General features: G+C 37.3%; 1 protein-coding gene across 3 annotated transcripts in view; it reads right to left on the bottom strand.

Moving 5' to 3' along the window:
• The window catches only part of CEP63 (centrosomal protein 63), a 63,745-nt gene that overhangs the window by 33,825 nt on the left and 12,495 nt on the right, over window positions 1-17,425 (bottom strand). For all 3 annotated transcript variants that reach the window (XM_028099139.2, XM_028099138.2, XM_028099140.1), the window contains 3 exons: window positions 11,185-11,280; window positions 10,220-10,342; window positions 5,955-6,068 (listed from right to left, as the gene is read on the bottom strand). In XM_028099139.2, the coding sequence (XP_027954940.1) occupies window positions 5,955-6,068; window positions 10,220-10,342; window positions 11,185-11,280 (333 nt within the window). The remainder of the gene's footprint in view (window positions 1-5,954; window positions 6,069-10,219; window positions 10,343-11,184; window positions 11,281-17,425) is intronic.

Genomic DNA, 17,425 nt, shown 5'->3' on the forward strand with positions numbered 1-17,425 from the left:
TCATGAGGCCAGCATTACCCCAATATCAAAACCAAAGACACCACAAAAAAGAAAATTATAAGCTAATATCCCTGATGAACACAGATGTGAAAAATCCTCAAAAGAATATTAGCAAACTGAATTCAACAATACATTAAAAGGATCATGATCAAGTAGGATTTATTCCAGGAATATAAGCATGGTTCAACACCTGCAAATCAATCAATGTGATACACCACAAAATGAAAGATAAAAATCATATGATCATCTCCATACTTGCAGAAAAAACATCTGACAATTCATCATCCATTATGATAAAAACTCTTAACAAAGTGGACATAGAGGGAATATACTTCAACATAATAAAGGCCACAAATGACAAATCCACAGCTAACTTCATACTCAACAAGCTGGTAGCTTTTCCTCAAGATCAGGAATAAGACAAGGATGCCCACGCTCACCAGTTTTATTCAACAAGTATTGGAAGTCCTGGCCACAGCAATTAGGCAATAAAAAGAAAGAAAAGGGTATCAATATTGGAAAGGAAAAAGTAAAACCATCAAAATTTGCAGATGGCATACCATATAGAAAGCCCTAAGACTACAGAAAAAACTGTTAGAACTAATAAATGAATTCAGTAAAGCAGCAGGATACAAAATTAACATACTAACATATTAGTGTATTTCTGTACACTAATAATGAGCTATCAGAAAATTGCAATTACAAAATAATTGCAATTACATTTACATCAAAAAGAATAAAACACCTAGGAATAAATTTAACCAAGGAGGTGAAAGATTTGTCCACTGAAAACCATAAGATATTGACGAAAGAAATCGAAGACAACACAAATAAATAGATATTCCATGCTTATGAACTGGAAGAATTAATAGTTAAAATGCCTATACTACCCAAAGCAATCTACAAATTCAGTGCAATCCCCATCAAAATATCAGTGGCATTTTCCATAGAACTATAACAAAGAATCCTAATGTTTGAATGGAAGTACAAAAGATCCCAAGTTGCCAAAGCAATACTGAGAAGGAACAAAGCTGGAGGTATCGTGCCCCCTAATTTCAAACTATACCACAAAGCAGGCGCCTGGGTGGCTCAGTTGGTTAAGCGACTGCCTTCGGCTCAGGTCATGATCCTGGAGTCCCGGGATCGAGTCCCACATCGGGCTCCCTGCTCAGCGGGGAGTCTGCTTCTCCCTCTGACCCTCTTCCCTCTCATGCTCTCTCTCATTCTCTCTCTCTCAAATAAATAAATAAAATCTTAAAAAAAAAAAAAACTATATCACAAAGCTATAGTAATTAACACAGTGTGGTACTGGTATGAAAACAGACACATATATTAATGGACTAGAATGGAGACCAGAAATAAGCCCACACTTATATCATCAATTAATCTATAACAAAGAGACAAGAATAAACAATGGGGAAAAAGAGTCTCTTCAATAAATGATGGGAAAACTAGACAGCTACATGCAAAAGAGTATTAGGTCACTACCTTACACTATATACAAAATTCAAAATGGATTGATGACTTGAACATAAGAACTGAAACCATAAGACTCCTAGAAGAAAACACAGGCAGTAAGCTCTTTGACATCAGTCATAGCAGTATTTTTTTGGACCAGTATCCTGTGGGAAGGGCAACAAAAGTTAAAATAAACAAACAGAATTATATCAAACTGAAAAGGTTTTGCATGATAAAAGAAACTGTAAACAAAACAAAAAGGCAATCTACTGAATGGGAAAAGATTCCTGCAAGTCATACATCTGATAAGGGGTTAAAATCCAAAACATATAAAGAACGTACACAAATTAATATTAAAAAAACCAAACCTGATTTAAAAATGGGCAGAAGACATGAACATTTTTCCAAAGACATACAGATGGCCAACAGACACATGAAAAGATGCTCAGCATCACTCATCAGGGAGATGCAAATCAGAACCACAATGACATACCACCTCATACCAGTCAAAATGGCCAGTATCAAAGAGACAAAATAGCAAAAGTATTGGTGAGGATGTGGAGAAAAGGGAGATCTTATACAATGTTGGTGGGATTGTAAATTGGTGCAGCCACTATAGAAAACAGTCTGGAGGCTCCTCAAAAAATTAAAAATAGAACTATCATATGATGCAGTAATCCCACTTCTGGGTATTTATCTGAAGAAAACAAAAATACCAACTCAAAGAGATATCCACACCCCTGTGTTCACTGCCTCATTGCTTAAAATAGCCAAAATATAGAAACAACCCAAGTGTCCATTAATAGATAAATGGATAAAGAAGATGTGTGTATGGGTGCCAGTGTGTGTTTGTATTCGATTATAATGGACTATTACTCTGTCATAAAAAAAAGAATGAAATCTTGCCACTTGTGACAACATGGATGGACCTAGAAGGCATTATACTTAGTGAAATAGGTCAGACAGAGAAAGACAAATACTGTATGACTTCACCTATATGTTGAATCTAGAAACCGAACATATTCCCCCCCAAACACACGAGTGTTTTTCTAGTAAATGTACATGACTACAATGTACACTACATAGAAGCATAGAAAAAGTTGGAAGAAATTTACACCAAAATGTTAATCATGATAGATCTCTAAACTATGGAATTATGGGTGATTTTATTTAATTCCTGTCTCACTGACATTTTCTCATTTTTCTAAAATGAACATGTATTCTATAACTTTAATAGCTGATGAAAAGAACTTGAACAAACAAGGACTCAAAGACTGAGAAGTTATTGTGAAGTCCACTTGCAGATGTTAAAAAATACATAAGAAAAAAGTTGCTATCAAGTTTTTAAAAACTGGGGGAAGTGTGGATGTTGATCCCCATTTATCCAATCTCCCAGATTTTCTCCCTTGACTGTTCAGTGGTGACTCACAGATCACCAAAATATAACATGTCAACCTTGACTGGATTCCAATTTGAACATTCAACTGTACAAAGACATAATTTTAGAACAACTGGGGAAGTCTGAACAGACTGAATATTAAATTATGTTAATAAATTATTTATTCTGTTACAATTTTTTGAAGTCCTTATCTGTTGGGAAACATGACAATTTCTGTGATTTGCTTTGTAATATTCCAGCCAAAAGTAAAAAGTGGGGAAGGATGAAACAAGACTGGCAAAATGAGTTTGTTTGGTACAGTCTTTAGCTTTGCAAGTAGAACAAGTTCTAGAGCTCGGTTACACAACAACATGCACAGAGTTAACATTAATATACTCTTTAAAATGGTTAAGATGGTAAATTTTAATGTGTTTTCTACCACAATAAAAAAAAAAAAAGCCCTAGCAAAATGATGGTAACTATTAATGCTGGGTAACAGCTATCCAGAAATTTATTTAAAAGTTAGTTTTTTTAAATGATGATCATACAGCACTGCCACATACTGAATCACAGAAAGATTTAGTTTTGTTTAGTTTGCTTAGGGGGAAAGAGAAATATAGTATCAGTAATATTTTTTGAGTTAAGCAGGGAGAGTAGTTTTAAACAAACTATCAGGAGAACAATTCAAATACCCTTAGTAGGGAAAACAAATGTTGGCTTTTTAAAGGCTTCTTATTCTGGCCTAGCTGAATTATGGTAAACAAAAATCTCACTTTTACTAGCAATGAAGTTTAATCATGCAAAGTAATCACAATAGTAATTTGAAAAAAGGATTTGCATCAATAATAAGCACACTCCACAGATGAGTAATTGAAAACTAAAAAGTAGGACTTGATTTTCTTTTTTCCCCAATCTGAAGGCTACAATTAAGAGTATAACAATATCTTATAGCTATTTATGTTTGCACAGTGCTTTAGCATTCAGATGAAAAAAAACTGTGGTCTAGACATCCAGGATTTTATTGGCCCACTCTGACTGCATAGCTTGCTGCAGCCTAGTAAATAATTTTCTTCCTTGAAGTCACTGTGGGCCCCCCTGCAATCCTGAGTGGAGTCACTCACAGCAGAGCCATTCATGGTACTTTACTGGCCAGCTGATATTTCAGGAGAATGATTACAAGCCAAAACATTACTGAGAGTTAAAGCAGCAAATAATACAGATTGGTTTTTTTTTTTTTTTTAATTTTTAGAGCTTCCCTTCAGCTCTTTCAACTTATCGAGTAATTCCCTCATTCTAGAAAACTGAGATAACTACTAACCTTGACAGATTATCATGATATTAAACAGACAACACAGAACCACATACTCTAGATAACTGAAATCTGGAAGAAGCACTGAGACTGTGTCTAGCACAGAATAGATGGTCACAAATATTTATTCCCCTGTGTTCATTTCCTTTTATGTTCTTGGTTTTTAATGGAAAAAGCAAACATAGTATGTTCTAAGAAGAAATATCCCTAAATTAGATATTTTTTGGTTCTGCTTAAGTCACTAGTTCTTCATTTAAAAAAAGATTTTTTTTAAATTTTATTATGTTATGTTAGTCACCATACAATACATCATTAGTTTTTGATGTAGTGATCCACGATTCATTGTTTTCGTATAACACCCAGTGCTCCATGCAGTACGTGCCCTCTTTAATACCCATCACTGGGCTAACCCATCACCACACCCCCCGCCCCTCTAAAACCCTCAGATTGTTTTTCAGAGTCCACAGTCTCTCTTGGTTCATCTCTCACTCAGATTTCCGCCCCCCCTTCCTCTTGCTCTTCCTTCTCCTCATGTCCTCCATGCTATTCCTTATGTGCCACAAATAAGTGAAACCATATGATAATTGACTTTCTCTGCTTGACTTATTTCACTTAGCATAATCTCCTCCAGTCCCATCCATGTTGATGTACAAGTTGGGTATTCATCCTTTCTGAAGGCTGAGTAATATTCCATTGTATATATGGACCACATCTTCTTTATCCATTCATCTGTTGAAGGGCATCTCGGCTCTTTCCACAGTTTGGCTATTGCGGACATTGCTGCTATGAACATTGGGGTGCATATGGCCCTTCTTTTCACTACATCTGTGTCTTTGGGGTAAATACCCAGGAGTGCAATTGCTGGGTCATAGGGTAGCTCTATTTTTAATTTTCTGAGGCACCTCCACACTGTTTTCCAGAGTGGCTGTACCAACTTGCATTCCCACCAATAGTTTAAGAGGGTTCCCCTTTCTCCACAACCTCTCCAACATTTGTTGTTTCTTTCCCTGTCCATTTTTGCCATTCTAACTGGTGTAAGGTGGTATCTCAATGTGGTTTTGATTTGAATTTCCCTGATGGCTGATGACGATGAACATTTTTTCATGTGTCTGTTAGCCATTTGAATGTCTTCTTCGAGAAGTGTCTGTTATGTCTTATGCCCATTTTTTGAATTATTTGTTTTTTGGGTATTGAGTTTGAGAAGTTCTTTATAGATCTTGGATACCAGCCCTTTATCTGTAGTGTCATTTGCAAATATCTTCTCCCATTCTTTAACTAGAGTTCTAAAAAGTGTTTCTGTTACCACAAAGATACTGCTTTTAGTCAGTATGCTTATCAATGCAATGTGAATCTCTTGGTAGCTGTAGGCCAACAGGTAGCCGGGCTGAAGCTCCCTGGCTGAGGCATCTCGGCCAAGGTACCCCAGTTACTAGAAATGGAGCAAGACACAGAAGTGGAGCCAAGGCAAAAGCCAGAAACAGCCAGACTAGTAAGCCAGAGACCCAAAGAAATGGAAAGGGAGACAAAGAAAGAACCGAGGTAGAAAGAGAGAGAAGGGGAGGGACAGAAGGGCAGAAAAAGGGAAGACCAAGACCAGGAGAGTGACATGAGTGTGAGGGTGGAGTGAGCAAGACAGAGAGGGCAAGAGAGAGCATGAGAGAGGAGCGAGCAAGCAAAAGAGCATGTGGCACGAAGACATGTGTGGACATGAGTGTGGACATGAGTGAGCAAACGGGGACTACATTAAGCTAGTGCCAATGCCATCAAGACTTCTCCACCTCTTATTATTTTAAAATGGCTTAAACCAACCTGAATTATCTCTGATTGTTCAGCCAAAGCCTTCCTCTGTGCCTCCAGAGAAGACACCTGTTGCTGATAAATCAAGCGTTGCTTCTCCCAGTCCAGTGATTTCTGACGAAATTCCTGAAGAGGCAATTAAGGTACTTAACTTGTAAGTGCTTACCCTTGCAGTCCCTGCTTCCCAGATTCACTTTTAATTTTTTCCCCTCCTCCCTGGGTACACACGCACCTTTCTCCCCAGCAGGAGCCCCATTACTCACTTAGCTGACAGAATTGTAGAGCAATACTAAATTCCTGACATACTGTGCCTCTGGATATCTGTCTTCCTAAATTTAACACACTAATAGTGAAGAGTATGAAACACAGATGCTAAACCCTAGGTTCGTGATTATTTTCATAGATTTGCTGCCACCTAAAGGTTGTTATCATTGTTAGTGATTTTTCAGAAAACTGATCTTAAGAGAACTAAAATCTCAAAATATGATTATGGGGAGATCCCACTATCCAAATTCTTGATATCCAAACCCAGAAATTGAACAGATCAAATAAATTTTCAGATGAGTCCTTGGGTAGCCCAATTCTTACTTCTAGTATCTGAAATTCAGGAACGAAATAGATTCAGATAATATAATACCCTTTGATATCCAAATTTTTACTATCTCAACAGAAGAACTGCAAAGACTTGAATTACAAGGAGATATCTGTACTAAATTCTAACAGATATTTGTAACCCAAAGCCAAACAGTCAAAATTAATGATGGATCACTTCCAGTTGATAAGAAAATGAGCCCAATATTTATGACAATGGGGCAAATCAAAGGGATTTCTATCGCAGTCCTCCAGGATCCTCAACTCCAGCAGTCTCAAACTAGTTTGGGATAATCACTGTTAACCAGCTTTCTGAAAGTCACTCACTCATTCATTCTCCAAAAATGCCAGGCACTGTTCTAAGTGGTGAGGCTACCATAGTTAACAAAACAAAAAGTCAAGCCCAACTCAATGGGCAATAGGCAACACATTCATTGTATAATACATTAGATGATCATACCTGTTTTGGAGAAAATGGAGCATGGAGTGCACAGAGATGGGGGTTGCAATTTTAAAAAGGGGTGGCATTTAAGTAAACTCCCAAGGAAATGGGGATGAAATTATACTATTCTGGGAAGGAAAAGGGAAGTACAAAGGCTTGAAGTGGAAGCATCCTGGTACATTTAAGGGTAAGCAAGGAGGCTGGTGTGGTTCAAATGGAGTAAAGGGAAAAGCAGGTAAAGAAAGGTCAGTTAACAAGGAGTGAGACTATGTAGGTCATCAGGATAACTTTGGCTTTTAAGAGAAGGTACTGGAAGGTTTTTGTAAAGGAGAGAACATGCTTTGACTTACAAGAGAATCATTCCAGCTGCTGTGTGGAGAAAAGAGAAGTCGAGGGTCACGCTAAGGCTTTCAGCTTGAAAAGTTGAGGAATGGGGTTGCCATTAAACAGGAATGGTGTTGGGAGATGGGGAAGAGGAAACCAGGAAGTTTATTTTGGACATGTCAAGTTTGACACGGGTTTAGACATCAAGGTGGAGCTGTGAAACAGCTGAAACAGGCAGTTGGAAATTATTGTATAGCAAAAAGGACAAATCAAGACTGGATATATGAATGTGGGAATTATCGACATATATACAGTGCTAAAAACTATGAGACTGAATGATATCACTAAGGGATTGAGCACAGATACAAAAAAAGAAGAGGTCCAATGATACAATCCCCAGGGTACTCCAATGTTAAAAGGTTGGGGAGCAAAAGAGATTGAGAAGGAATAGCTAACAAGGTAGGAGAAAGCCCAGGAAAGCGTGGTTGTTCTCTAAGTCATCTCTAAGTCAAATCAATAAAGTGTTTTAAGGTGGAACTCATTGGTGACCTACATGTAAATAGCTTCCAGAGAGTGACGGGGCAAAACCTTTATTGAGTGGATGCAAGAAAATGGACAAAAAGGAACTGGAGACAGGTATAGATGCCTAAAGCAGTTTAGTTATAAAATGAAGGGAAAAAAATGGGGCAGCATCCAGAGGAAGAGAAAGGTCAAGAGAGGATATTTAAGAGGGAAGAAATCTGGATGGTGGTGGAAAACATCCAGTAGGGAGGAAGGGAGGAAGCAGAAAAGAATGGCTGGAGCCATGTCTTGGGTAGGGGCTGGGGAGAGTATGGACAGTTCCACCAGCAGGAAGGCAGAGTATATGGACAGAGATGCACATAGTTGGGCAGACCCAGTGTTGGAAGTCTGTGAAAATTCTCTTCTTTATTGCTTCCATTTTCTCAATGAAATGGAAAGCAAGATCATCACCCAATGGTGAGAATGTGGGGGAAAATGTTGAAAGTTTGAGAAAAGAGAAAGTATAAAACAGTCATTATGGAAAGTAGCAAAGTGAGGGGAAATGTAGTATGATTCTAGGAACCATGAGGAACTCTTTGAGGTAAGTGACCATGAATTTAAAATGAGGCCAATCAGCATGACTATGTTTTTCTCCAGCCATGTTCTGTTAAACATGGCAAGTAGAGAGCGGGCAGAAAGCTGGATTTAACTAGAGTTATGGTTTTGCCAAGCAAATATGATGAAGGAAGAAAGGGACACAAGAGTTGAAGGGGAATGTAAGGAATGTAACCATGGAATTTAAGCTGTGTAAGGACTGATGCGTGAGGACATGAGGTAGCTCTCCAGCAGTGAAAAGGTGTCAGAATTCAACCACTTGGGGATGGAGTCAAGTGATTATTGACAGTCAAGAGATTATTGAGACTAAAGGGAATGAGCTAAAAAGAGAAGGATGGTAGTTAAAGAATGAGATGATTAAAAATGTGAGTCCAGGAAAGTTGTAAGTTTGGTAATGACGACACCCAAAGAATGGCAGTGGGAATGGGTAGATGAGACAAGGAGATCAAGATGTCCATGGAGGAAAGAACACCTAGGAATTCAAAGAGCAGGGTATTATAAGCATCATCCCTGTGGATACTGAAATCCTCAAGAATTATGACAAGTGTAACACTGGAGAGAGTGACAATGCCCTGGGAGCTGAAACCTCTGGGCCAGGAAGTAACTCGGGGATCAGAAGATGGCTACTTTGGTTGTATGTATATTGGTTGGGGGTACAGGCTGATGACATGAAAATCAAAGATGAGGTTTTGAGGTAGAAATAAAAGAGAATGATAATGAGCGGTAAGAGGAAGATGCGGGGTTTGGGAGAAAAAAGCACAGATGTCACAGAAGATGGGTGGAGAGAAAGCAGTAGCATAGCCCTCCGAGTCTAAGCTCTTCAGATGGATCAAAACAGTAAGATGTAAAAGAACATTAAATACAGAAATTACAATGCTAAGTTGTAATAATGGCATTTTTGTGGGTGAAAGGTCGCCCTGACAAATTGTAAGCAATCATAGAGAGATGTTGAACGATGTTTCTCAAATTGCAATCAGCCAGGGGAAGTGGATAAAATGCATATTCCTAGGTCCCATGTCATACTACTGGAGCAGAATCTCTGACAGCCTAAAGAGGACCCTGGGGAGTCTTAGGTACCCTGGAGAACCAATGGCATGGACAGAGGAGGGCAGTGGCAGATGCAAGGGAAAAGAGTGACAGCCCTGCACTGTTGCTTCATCCACCTTGGGCAGTGTTAACTCGCCACCTCTGGTAAGTCGTGTGGGAATCAACATACACAATAACCAGAGTTACTCAGCCTTAATAAAAACAAAGTCAGCAAAGAGGGGAGTAAATGGCTTATTACATCTGAATGGGAACTGAGGCTAAACAACCTGAGATGCCCAGTACTCTGTACAAAAAGCCATGTACTTTCAACATTTACTAAGCCCCAACCCTGTTAGGTGATAAATAAGACGAGAACACTGCCCAGGGAGGACTGCTAGGAACTGGTGGTCAGTATTTCTCAATATTGGCATTCTGGGTACAATATTCTCCCTGTGTGGAATGGTCCTGGGCATGTTTAGTGTCCCCGCTTCCTGTCCCCTCAACACCAGTTTCACTCCCAGTCATTTGAACAACCAAAGCAATGTCTCCATACATTTCCAAATGCCCTCAAAGGGTGGTACTGCCCTACTGAGAACTACTGAGAACTAGTAACCCCATCAACCCCAGGCGACCAGGTGATGACAGGATGTACCTCTGAAATAGCTCCAGGGCAGTCCTGGAGATGGCAGAAAATCGATTTCAGAACTAGTACTACTAGAAACAGCACCTTCCTGCAGTAAGGTTGACAACCACTAGGAAGAAATTATTATGAACATACCTCTATTTTTCCAGTTAACCGCTCAATTTCAGACCGATCTTCCTTGTGATTTTTGGCATTTCCTCTGAAGTCCCTTACATGCTTTTTCTGTAGTTTTTCATAGCTTCTCTTCAGTCTGCCTAACTGTAGACACAGTTATTTCTAGACTTAAAATTTAAGAATTTGTAAACAGTGGTGGTGGAACATATTGGTATCATGAAAGCAAGAGCAGTGCTGAACAGTACTACTGAAAATAGACTGAGCGTGTTAGATTTGCAAATTAAAACAATTCAAACCCGTATATAAAAAATAAACACTAGAAGAGAAAGACATTGCACCGAACAAAGAAAACTGAGGGAAAGATACTCTTTAAACAAAACTTTAATTTTTATTACAGTGGCCTTGCACTTAAGGATCCCATAAACTAACCCATGATAAAAGCAGCAAATAAAAACTCCTCTCCTCTGTGGTTCTTGAGCCATTCTCCTGTGGAACACTGACATTCAATAAGCAGGACAGGAGTATTTTGGAACAAAGTAAAAAAAAAAAAATGCATTTTTTTTTCCCAATCTGAAGAATAATATTGAGTTGCTAGAATTCTTACTTTTCTTATTTGTCCCAAAATGCTTCTGAATATATTGGATTCTCTATTATTTAAAATCTAGTAACTGATTTAACTCAAAATTAAAATATTTAATATAGGTTCCTGGTATCAATATTTCATAGTATTATACAAAAACAGCTTTATTTCTTTCAGGTACTCAACTGAGAAACACATTTTAGAATCCCTGTTTGGATAGTACCAAATATATAATTCAACAAGTCTCTTTTGCCTGAATTTAAAGAACAGAGAAATAGATTTCTACCCCTGTATCTCCCATGGATTATATACTTCCCACTTTATCAAGTAGAAATGGGCACATTAACAAAATTCTAATGGTTAAAGAGACAGAATTATACAACACATAACAGAATTAAAATCTCACTTCTTCATGTAGTTTCTTTAACTCCTGCTTATAGTCCATGGCCATCTCTTGTTTGACTTTTTCATGTTCTTCTACCTGTTGATGCAACATTACAACCTAGAAGCAAAAAGATGGTAGTATTTTTCATTATTGGCATTGAAACAATATCTCTGAAACATAAAAATAGGAAATAACCTTTGTACCTTTCCATAAAAACAAGTTCTCAACCGTATATCGTAATACCCCACACTTCTTAGGAAGTCAAACATCTAATTATTTAATAACCTTTCTAAAATTTCTAGGTTTAGATGAAAACTTGCTCTGTTGGATTTATTCTCCCCAACATTTTTTATTAAAAAAACTCATAAAAAAATTAAGATATACATTATAACAACCTTGGAAACTAAGATATTGAACAAAAAATCAGTGAGGCTTCAAGAAAAAAATTATAGAAATTAAAGTACAGAATAGTAATGTCAGATGGAAAGACAGCAAGAGACTTGAAACTGCTTAACCATTTACCTCACTTCAGAGAAATCAGTTCCACCAACCAGAATAAGGACGTTATCCTAACCCATTTTTCAATGGTTTGATACCAGCCACAGCTGGTTCATGACCAGCCCTCACCTCCATCAATATCCATTAGTCTTTCTCTACGTCTCTCCATAACTGGTTAGAATTTCATCTATTAATAAGTGAGGAGGGAGAGGGAGAATGGGGAACACTAGGTAATAATCACAATACAGAATGGCAATTTCAAAAACAAAATAAATGAGAAACAGGTCTTAAAACTTCTCATCATTCACCTACAGGTGGAATCTAAAAAACAAAACAAACAAAACAAAATGGAAACAGATTCATAAACACAGAGAACTGGTAGTTGCCAGAAGTGAGGAAGGCAGGGGGATAGGCAAAATAGATGAAGGGAATTAAGAGCTACAAACTTTCAATTATAAAATAAATAACTCCCAAGGATAAAAAGTACAACATGGAGAACATAGTCAATAATACTATAATAACTTTCTATAGTGACAGATGGTAACTATACTTACGGTGAGCATTTTGTAATGTATATAAATAACAAATCACTATGTTGTATACCTGAAACTAATATAATATTGTATGTATTAATTTAAAATAAAATAAAAACTATCAATCACCAAATACCTTAGCACTCATATTCTAATAAGTAATATCAATAAAGGAGAAAATAGAGGCATCTAAATCTTTGGGGCAATAGAAGTTCTGATCACACACACAAAAGTTTTGTAAGTACACATGGTGACAGATGGTAACTAGACTTACTGTGGTGATCACTTCACAATAAATACAAAAGCTGAGTCATTACACTGTACACCTGAAACTAATATATGTTTTACTTCAATTAAAAAACAACAACAACCAAACAAAACAGAAGTGGCGCCTGGGTGGCTCAGTCATTAAGCATCTGCCTTCGGCTCAGGTCATCCCAGGGTCCTGGGATCTAGCCCCGCATCGGGCTCCCTACTCAGCGGGAAGACTGCTTCTCCCTCTCCCACTCCCCTTGCTTATGTTCCCTCTCTCACTGTGTCTCTGTCAAATACATAAATAAAATCTTTTAAAAAAAGAAAAAAGACTTCTAAAAAAAAAATTCTTATAAGAACAATTCAATTTTGCTGTATCTTTATAAACACCAAATAATTGAGTTTAATTATTTTTACCCAACTGGACAATTTTCATCTTTTAATTAGGCCATTGTATGCAATTACACTTAATAGACCTACAAGGTGCCCCCCATTATCTGAAAGTAGAGTGTTCCTATGAAACCTTTTGCAAGTCAAAATGGCTACAGCAAAGAAGCAACGATCGTTTCATAAAAGTAAAAATCTTCTTCATATTTCTTTCAGCTAGCAAAAACAAGTACCGATAAGTCTTTCGTAAAAGCAAAGTGGTGTAAGGCGACCTTTCAGATAGCAGGAGAAACCTCCATCTGGATTTAAATCTCTCATCTTATTAAGTGCAGTGTGTACTTAATAAGCTATATGATCCATTTTTCTCACTTTTCTTGCCTTCTTTGGAAATGATAACTTCTTATCATTTCATTTTTCTCCTGGATTGTAAAATATATACTCCACTAATATATCAATGATACTTTTAACAGTTCTCTCGAGATTAAAACATGGGTTTGCAACTTAACAAATGTAATGTTAATTAGTCATTTTACCCATTCCCAGGCAACCCAAGGACTACAGAAATACTTTAATTCCATTTATCCCCCAGCCAGACTTAAATGCCATTATAATTCTACATATGTTAAGCTGAAAGGCTACTGTTGTTATATACAGTCAACATTCACTTAGATTTACCCAAGTATTTACTGTTGCCTTTCATTTCTTCCTTTATCTCTTGACCTTCCATTTGAGATCATTTTCCTTCTGCCTGAAGAATATTTAGTATTTCCTTGGTGTGGGTCTGTCAATGACAAACTCTCTGAATTTTTACTGATCTGAAAATGTCTTTATTTTATCTTTACTCTGGGTATAGATTTTTGGTTTGGCAGGGGGGGGAAGTCATTTCTTTGGAAGGATCATTCTATTGTCTTCTGGCTTTCACTGTTTTAGCAGACAAGTCAGCTATTTGGAGCTGTTTGTAGATGTGTCTTTTTTTCTTGTTAATCTTTTTTTTCCTTGATTGTTTTTCAGACTTCCTCTTTGTTTTTAGCTTTCAACCTAGGTAAATATTTCTTTTTATTTATCTTGCTTGAGATTCTCAGACTCCTTAAATACATAGCCTTCTTCACTTTTGGCAAAATCTTAATTTATCTTCAAATATTGCTTCTGCCCATTCGCACCTTTTTCTCCTTCAGGGTTTTTCAAAAACACTCATATTAAACCTTCTCACTGCAATTTCTTTCTCTTATCTTTCCCCTGGATTTTCCATCATTTGTCCGTGTTTTATTCTAAACATTTTCTTCTGACCTATTTTCAAGTTCATTAATTATATTTTAATCTTTAAGGCCTTAATTTCAGTTACTTTACTTTTCAATATTATAATTTCCATTCATTTCACCTTTTGTTATGGTTTTCCACTCTTTCTTTAAGCGCTCAATCTTATCTTTTATCCCCTTGACCACAGTGAACATAGCTATTGCAAAGTCAGAGCATGGTAATGCCAGTATCTAGATTTGCCATGGGTCTGTTTCTATCTTCTGTTGCTTCTGCCTTTTTGCATTTTTGTTGTTTGTCCTTCTGTGTCAGGGGTTACTTTCTGAGTGGGTATCAAGCATTGTATTTGCAAAATTATTTGAAGAAATAATTTAAGCCCCAGAATGGTGTTTTTTCCCTCCCTTTGGAGAAGATTTAAGCTTGCTTTTTCCAGGTTCCTGGAAGCCTTAGTACTTTGGAGATGCCTAGGGACAGTGGCACTTTAAGATCACCTTATGCTGATTTCAGAAATTCAAATGTCTGTGGCTGAGTGGCAATTTCAAGAGGGCCTGTTCTATATCCAGCCCATCCTTCCTCATAGGGTGCTGCCTTTCGAGGTCCCAATCCAAAGTAAGGAGGGGTTCAGAGCCGCCTGGGACACCAAATCTTTTATTCTCTTAGCACTCTGAAGTTATCAAAAACCTCATTTAGCCTCTATCCTCTGAGCTACCTTCTCTAGTTTCAGCTAATAACTGCCCCAAGCCCCGGGCTCCTCCCTCAATCTCTAGCCAGCAGAGATCCTGGCCTGGTAAATTCTTCACTAGCTTGTTTAACACTCTACTTCAAGCAGACTTTTTTTTTTTAATTTAGCTTACCTAGTTGGTCTCAGTGGGTGGGCTGGTCCAAAATAACTAGTCTGTCCTTACCAGATGTTAAAGTCTGAAAGATTCATATTTAACTAAAAACATACTGAGTAAAATTTACTTTGAAAGCAGAATTCTACAGCCAATCAAACTTTCAATCAGATGTAAAAAGAGAATAATGATATTTTATACATATAAGATCTCAAAAGTATGTTCTATCAAAAATGGAGAAATAAATAAAGATGACAGAATACAAAGAGACAAAAAGGAGAAAAGCATAGAAAACTCCAGAATAATAGTGAAGGGAGTTGCCAAAATGACAGCTATCCAGCTAACCTAGAGAATAGTTTATCCTTGAGAATGGCAAGCTCCACAAAAGAGAAAAAATAAAAGAAGAAGAAATGGATAGATTACCTGATATATCTGAAGATACAGAGAAGACTTACACTTGTGTCAGAGAGTTTGGGAAGAATCAGTGGTAGGTACATTTTTAAAAAGCAAATGAGGGTGCCTGGGTGGCTCAGTTGGTTAAGCAACTGCCTTTGGCTCAGGTCCTGATCCTGGAGTCTCAGGATCGAGTCCTGCCTCAGGCTCCCCGCTCAGCAGGGAGTCTGCTTCTCCCTCTGACCCTCCCCCCCTCATGCTCTCTCTCTCTTTCATTAAATAAAATCTTTAAAAAAAAAAGCAAATGAAAATGAGATAATTATTAATTCCCAAGAAAACAAAAAATTGTATAAGTTTATCATTATACTATCTGACTCAATATGAATAATATTTACCATCTTAATAATGTAAATACTAAATATTGATCTAACCAAAAATTAAGACCTATAATCCTGACAGGATAAGGGGATGGAAATTGTATGTAAAAGAGCAAAACTCTTATCTCTCATAGTAGCAAGTCATTAGATAAATAACTAAAACTGAAAATTAAGAAAAATCAGTATTGAATGCCACTTAGAAACATGGGGAAAATACCAAAAGAAAGAATTAAAGGCATTAAAATGACCGCTTCAGAGAAGCCAGAATCCCAGCTTCGGAGGGGTGGGCAGGTGATTACTATTTTTTCTTACCAGCCTTAGAGAATCATTTTTCTTTTTACTTACTACACATGGCAAGCATAAATATTAAATGTAAAGATAAGATTGCTTAATTTTATTTCTGTACCAAGGTCCGGTTCATAATGGGCACTCACCAATACTGAAATTTCTTAAGGATAAAAAGGAGAAAAAAAGAGGTTAAATGTTGAGAGTGAAGAATGGCATTGGGCAGAGAAATGGGAGCCAAGGTTTGAAACTGTATGGGTGATAGAAGAAAGAGCTGAAATAACAGATCGTTTGAGACACAATTGAATTTTCAAAGAGCTATCTTAAATAGTAACTCACTCTTCATAACAACCCTGGGACATAGACATTATATCCCAATTTTACACATGATGAAACAGGCTCAGAGAAGTTAGACTATTTGTCCAAGGCCAGTCAGCAGAAAAGAGGCAGAGCCAGGACTCCAAATTCCTTACTCATTTCATCAGGTCAACCTGCTCTGCATGGCATTACAAGTTATCACCAGCAGAAATGGCCATTAAAACCAACCCAAGCCCAACAATGTAATCAGAAAACACTAAAAGCATTCAATTACAAAATGAATTGTTTATGCTAGTACTCCTGCAAGCATGATCGGCACACAGGCTGGAGCTGGTTTATGCTGGTACTCCTGCAAGCATGATCAGCACACAGGCTGGAGCTACAGCAATCTAGCACAATATAAGGAGCTTGAGGCAGAATGTGAAGCAATGACCTCACCAAACACACTGTTCCGTGCAGCTGGCATTTTTTATGTAGCAAAACTTTCTAGGATGCAATATACTGATTTACATTCTGCTGAAAGCTTTCCATCTCACCACGGACTGTCATTTGAGTGGCACTGGTTCATACCATAGAGCTGCTTCTAGGCCTGTAACTTTCAAACAAATAAGAATGACAAAAACTGAAAGCTCTATTTTCTAACTCTTATATCAAAGTAGATTATGAACGTGTTAATACCAACACAATTTCACAGAAGAACTCTGTGGGATAGATTCCCATTACTAGTGTTTGGTAAAAGCACTTTACTTCTAGAAACTTAATCAACTTTCAGCAACCCAATCAATGAAGCAGTAAATTGACCAGACAGCTACAATTCTAAATTTCTTTTATGTCCCCAGGCCAAAATTGTAATCTTCACATCCTTACCATGGAACCTATCCATTCAATCCCTTTAATTTCTTTGTAAGGTATTAAGTAATGGCAGTAATGACCTTGACATCAAAACTAAGTTACAGGAATAAGTTTAAACAGTCCCAGAGTGACTAAATAGTCTCATAATCGCACATATGGGAATTTCTTTAATGGGTTTCTAACAAAATAAACAACTTAGATATCTATATATACATACAGTGTTTTTCTTAAGCTAGGAAACCACAATCACTTTAACTTACTAAACAAAACTACTTTTGTT

The sequence above is a fragment of the Eumetopias jubatus genome, unplaced genomic scaffold, assembly GCF_037043125.1.
Source record: "Eumetopias jubatus isolate StellerSeaLion01/CBP00866 unplaced genomic scaffold, mEumJub1_p1.0 scaffold_1, whole genome shotgun sequence".
Classification (NCBI taxonomy): Eukaryota; Metazoa; Chordata; class Mammalia; order Carnivora; family Otariidae; genus Eumetopias; species Eumetopias jubatus.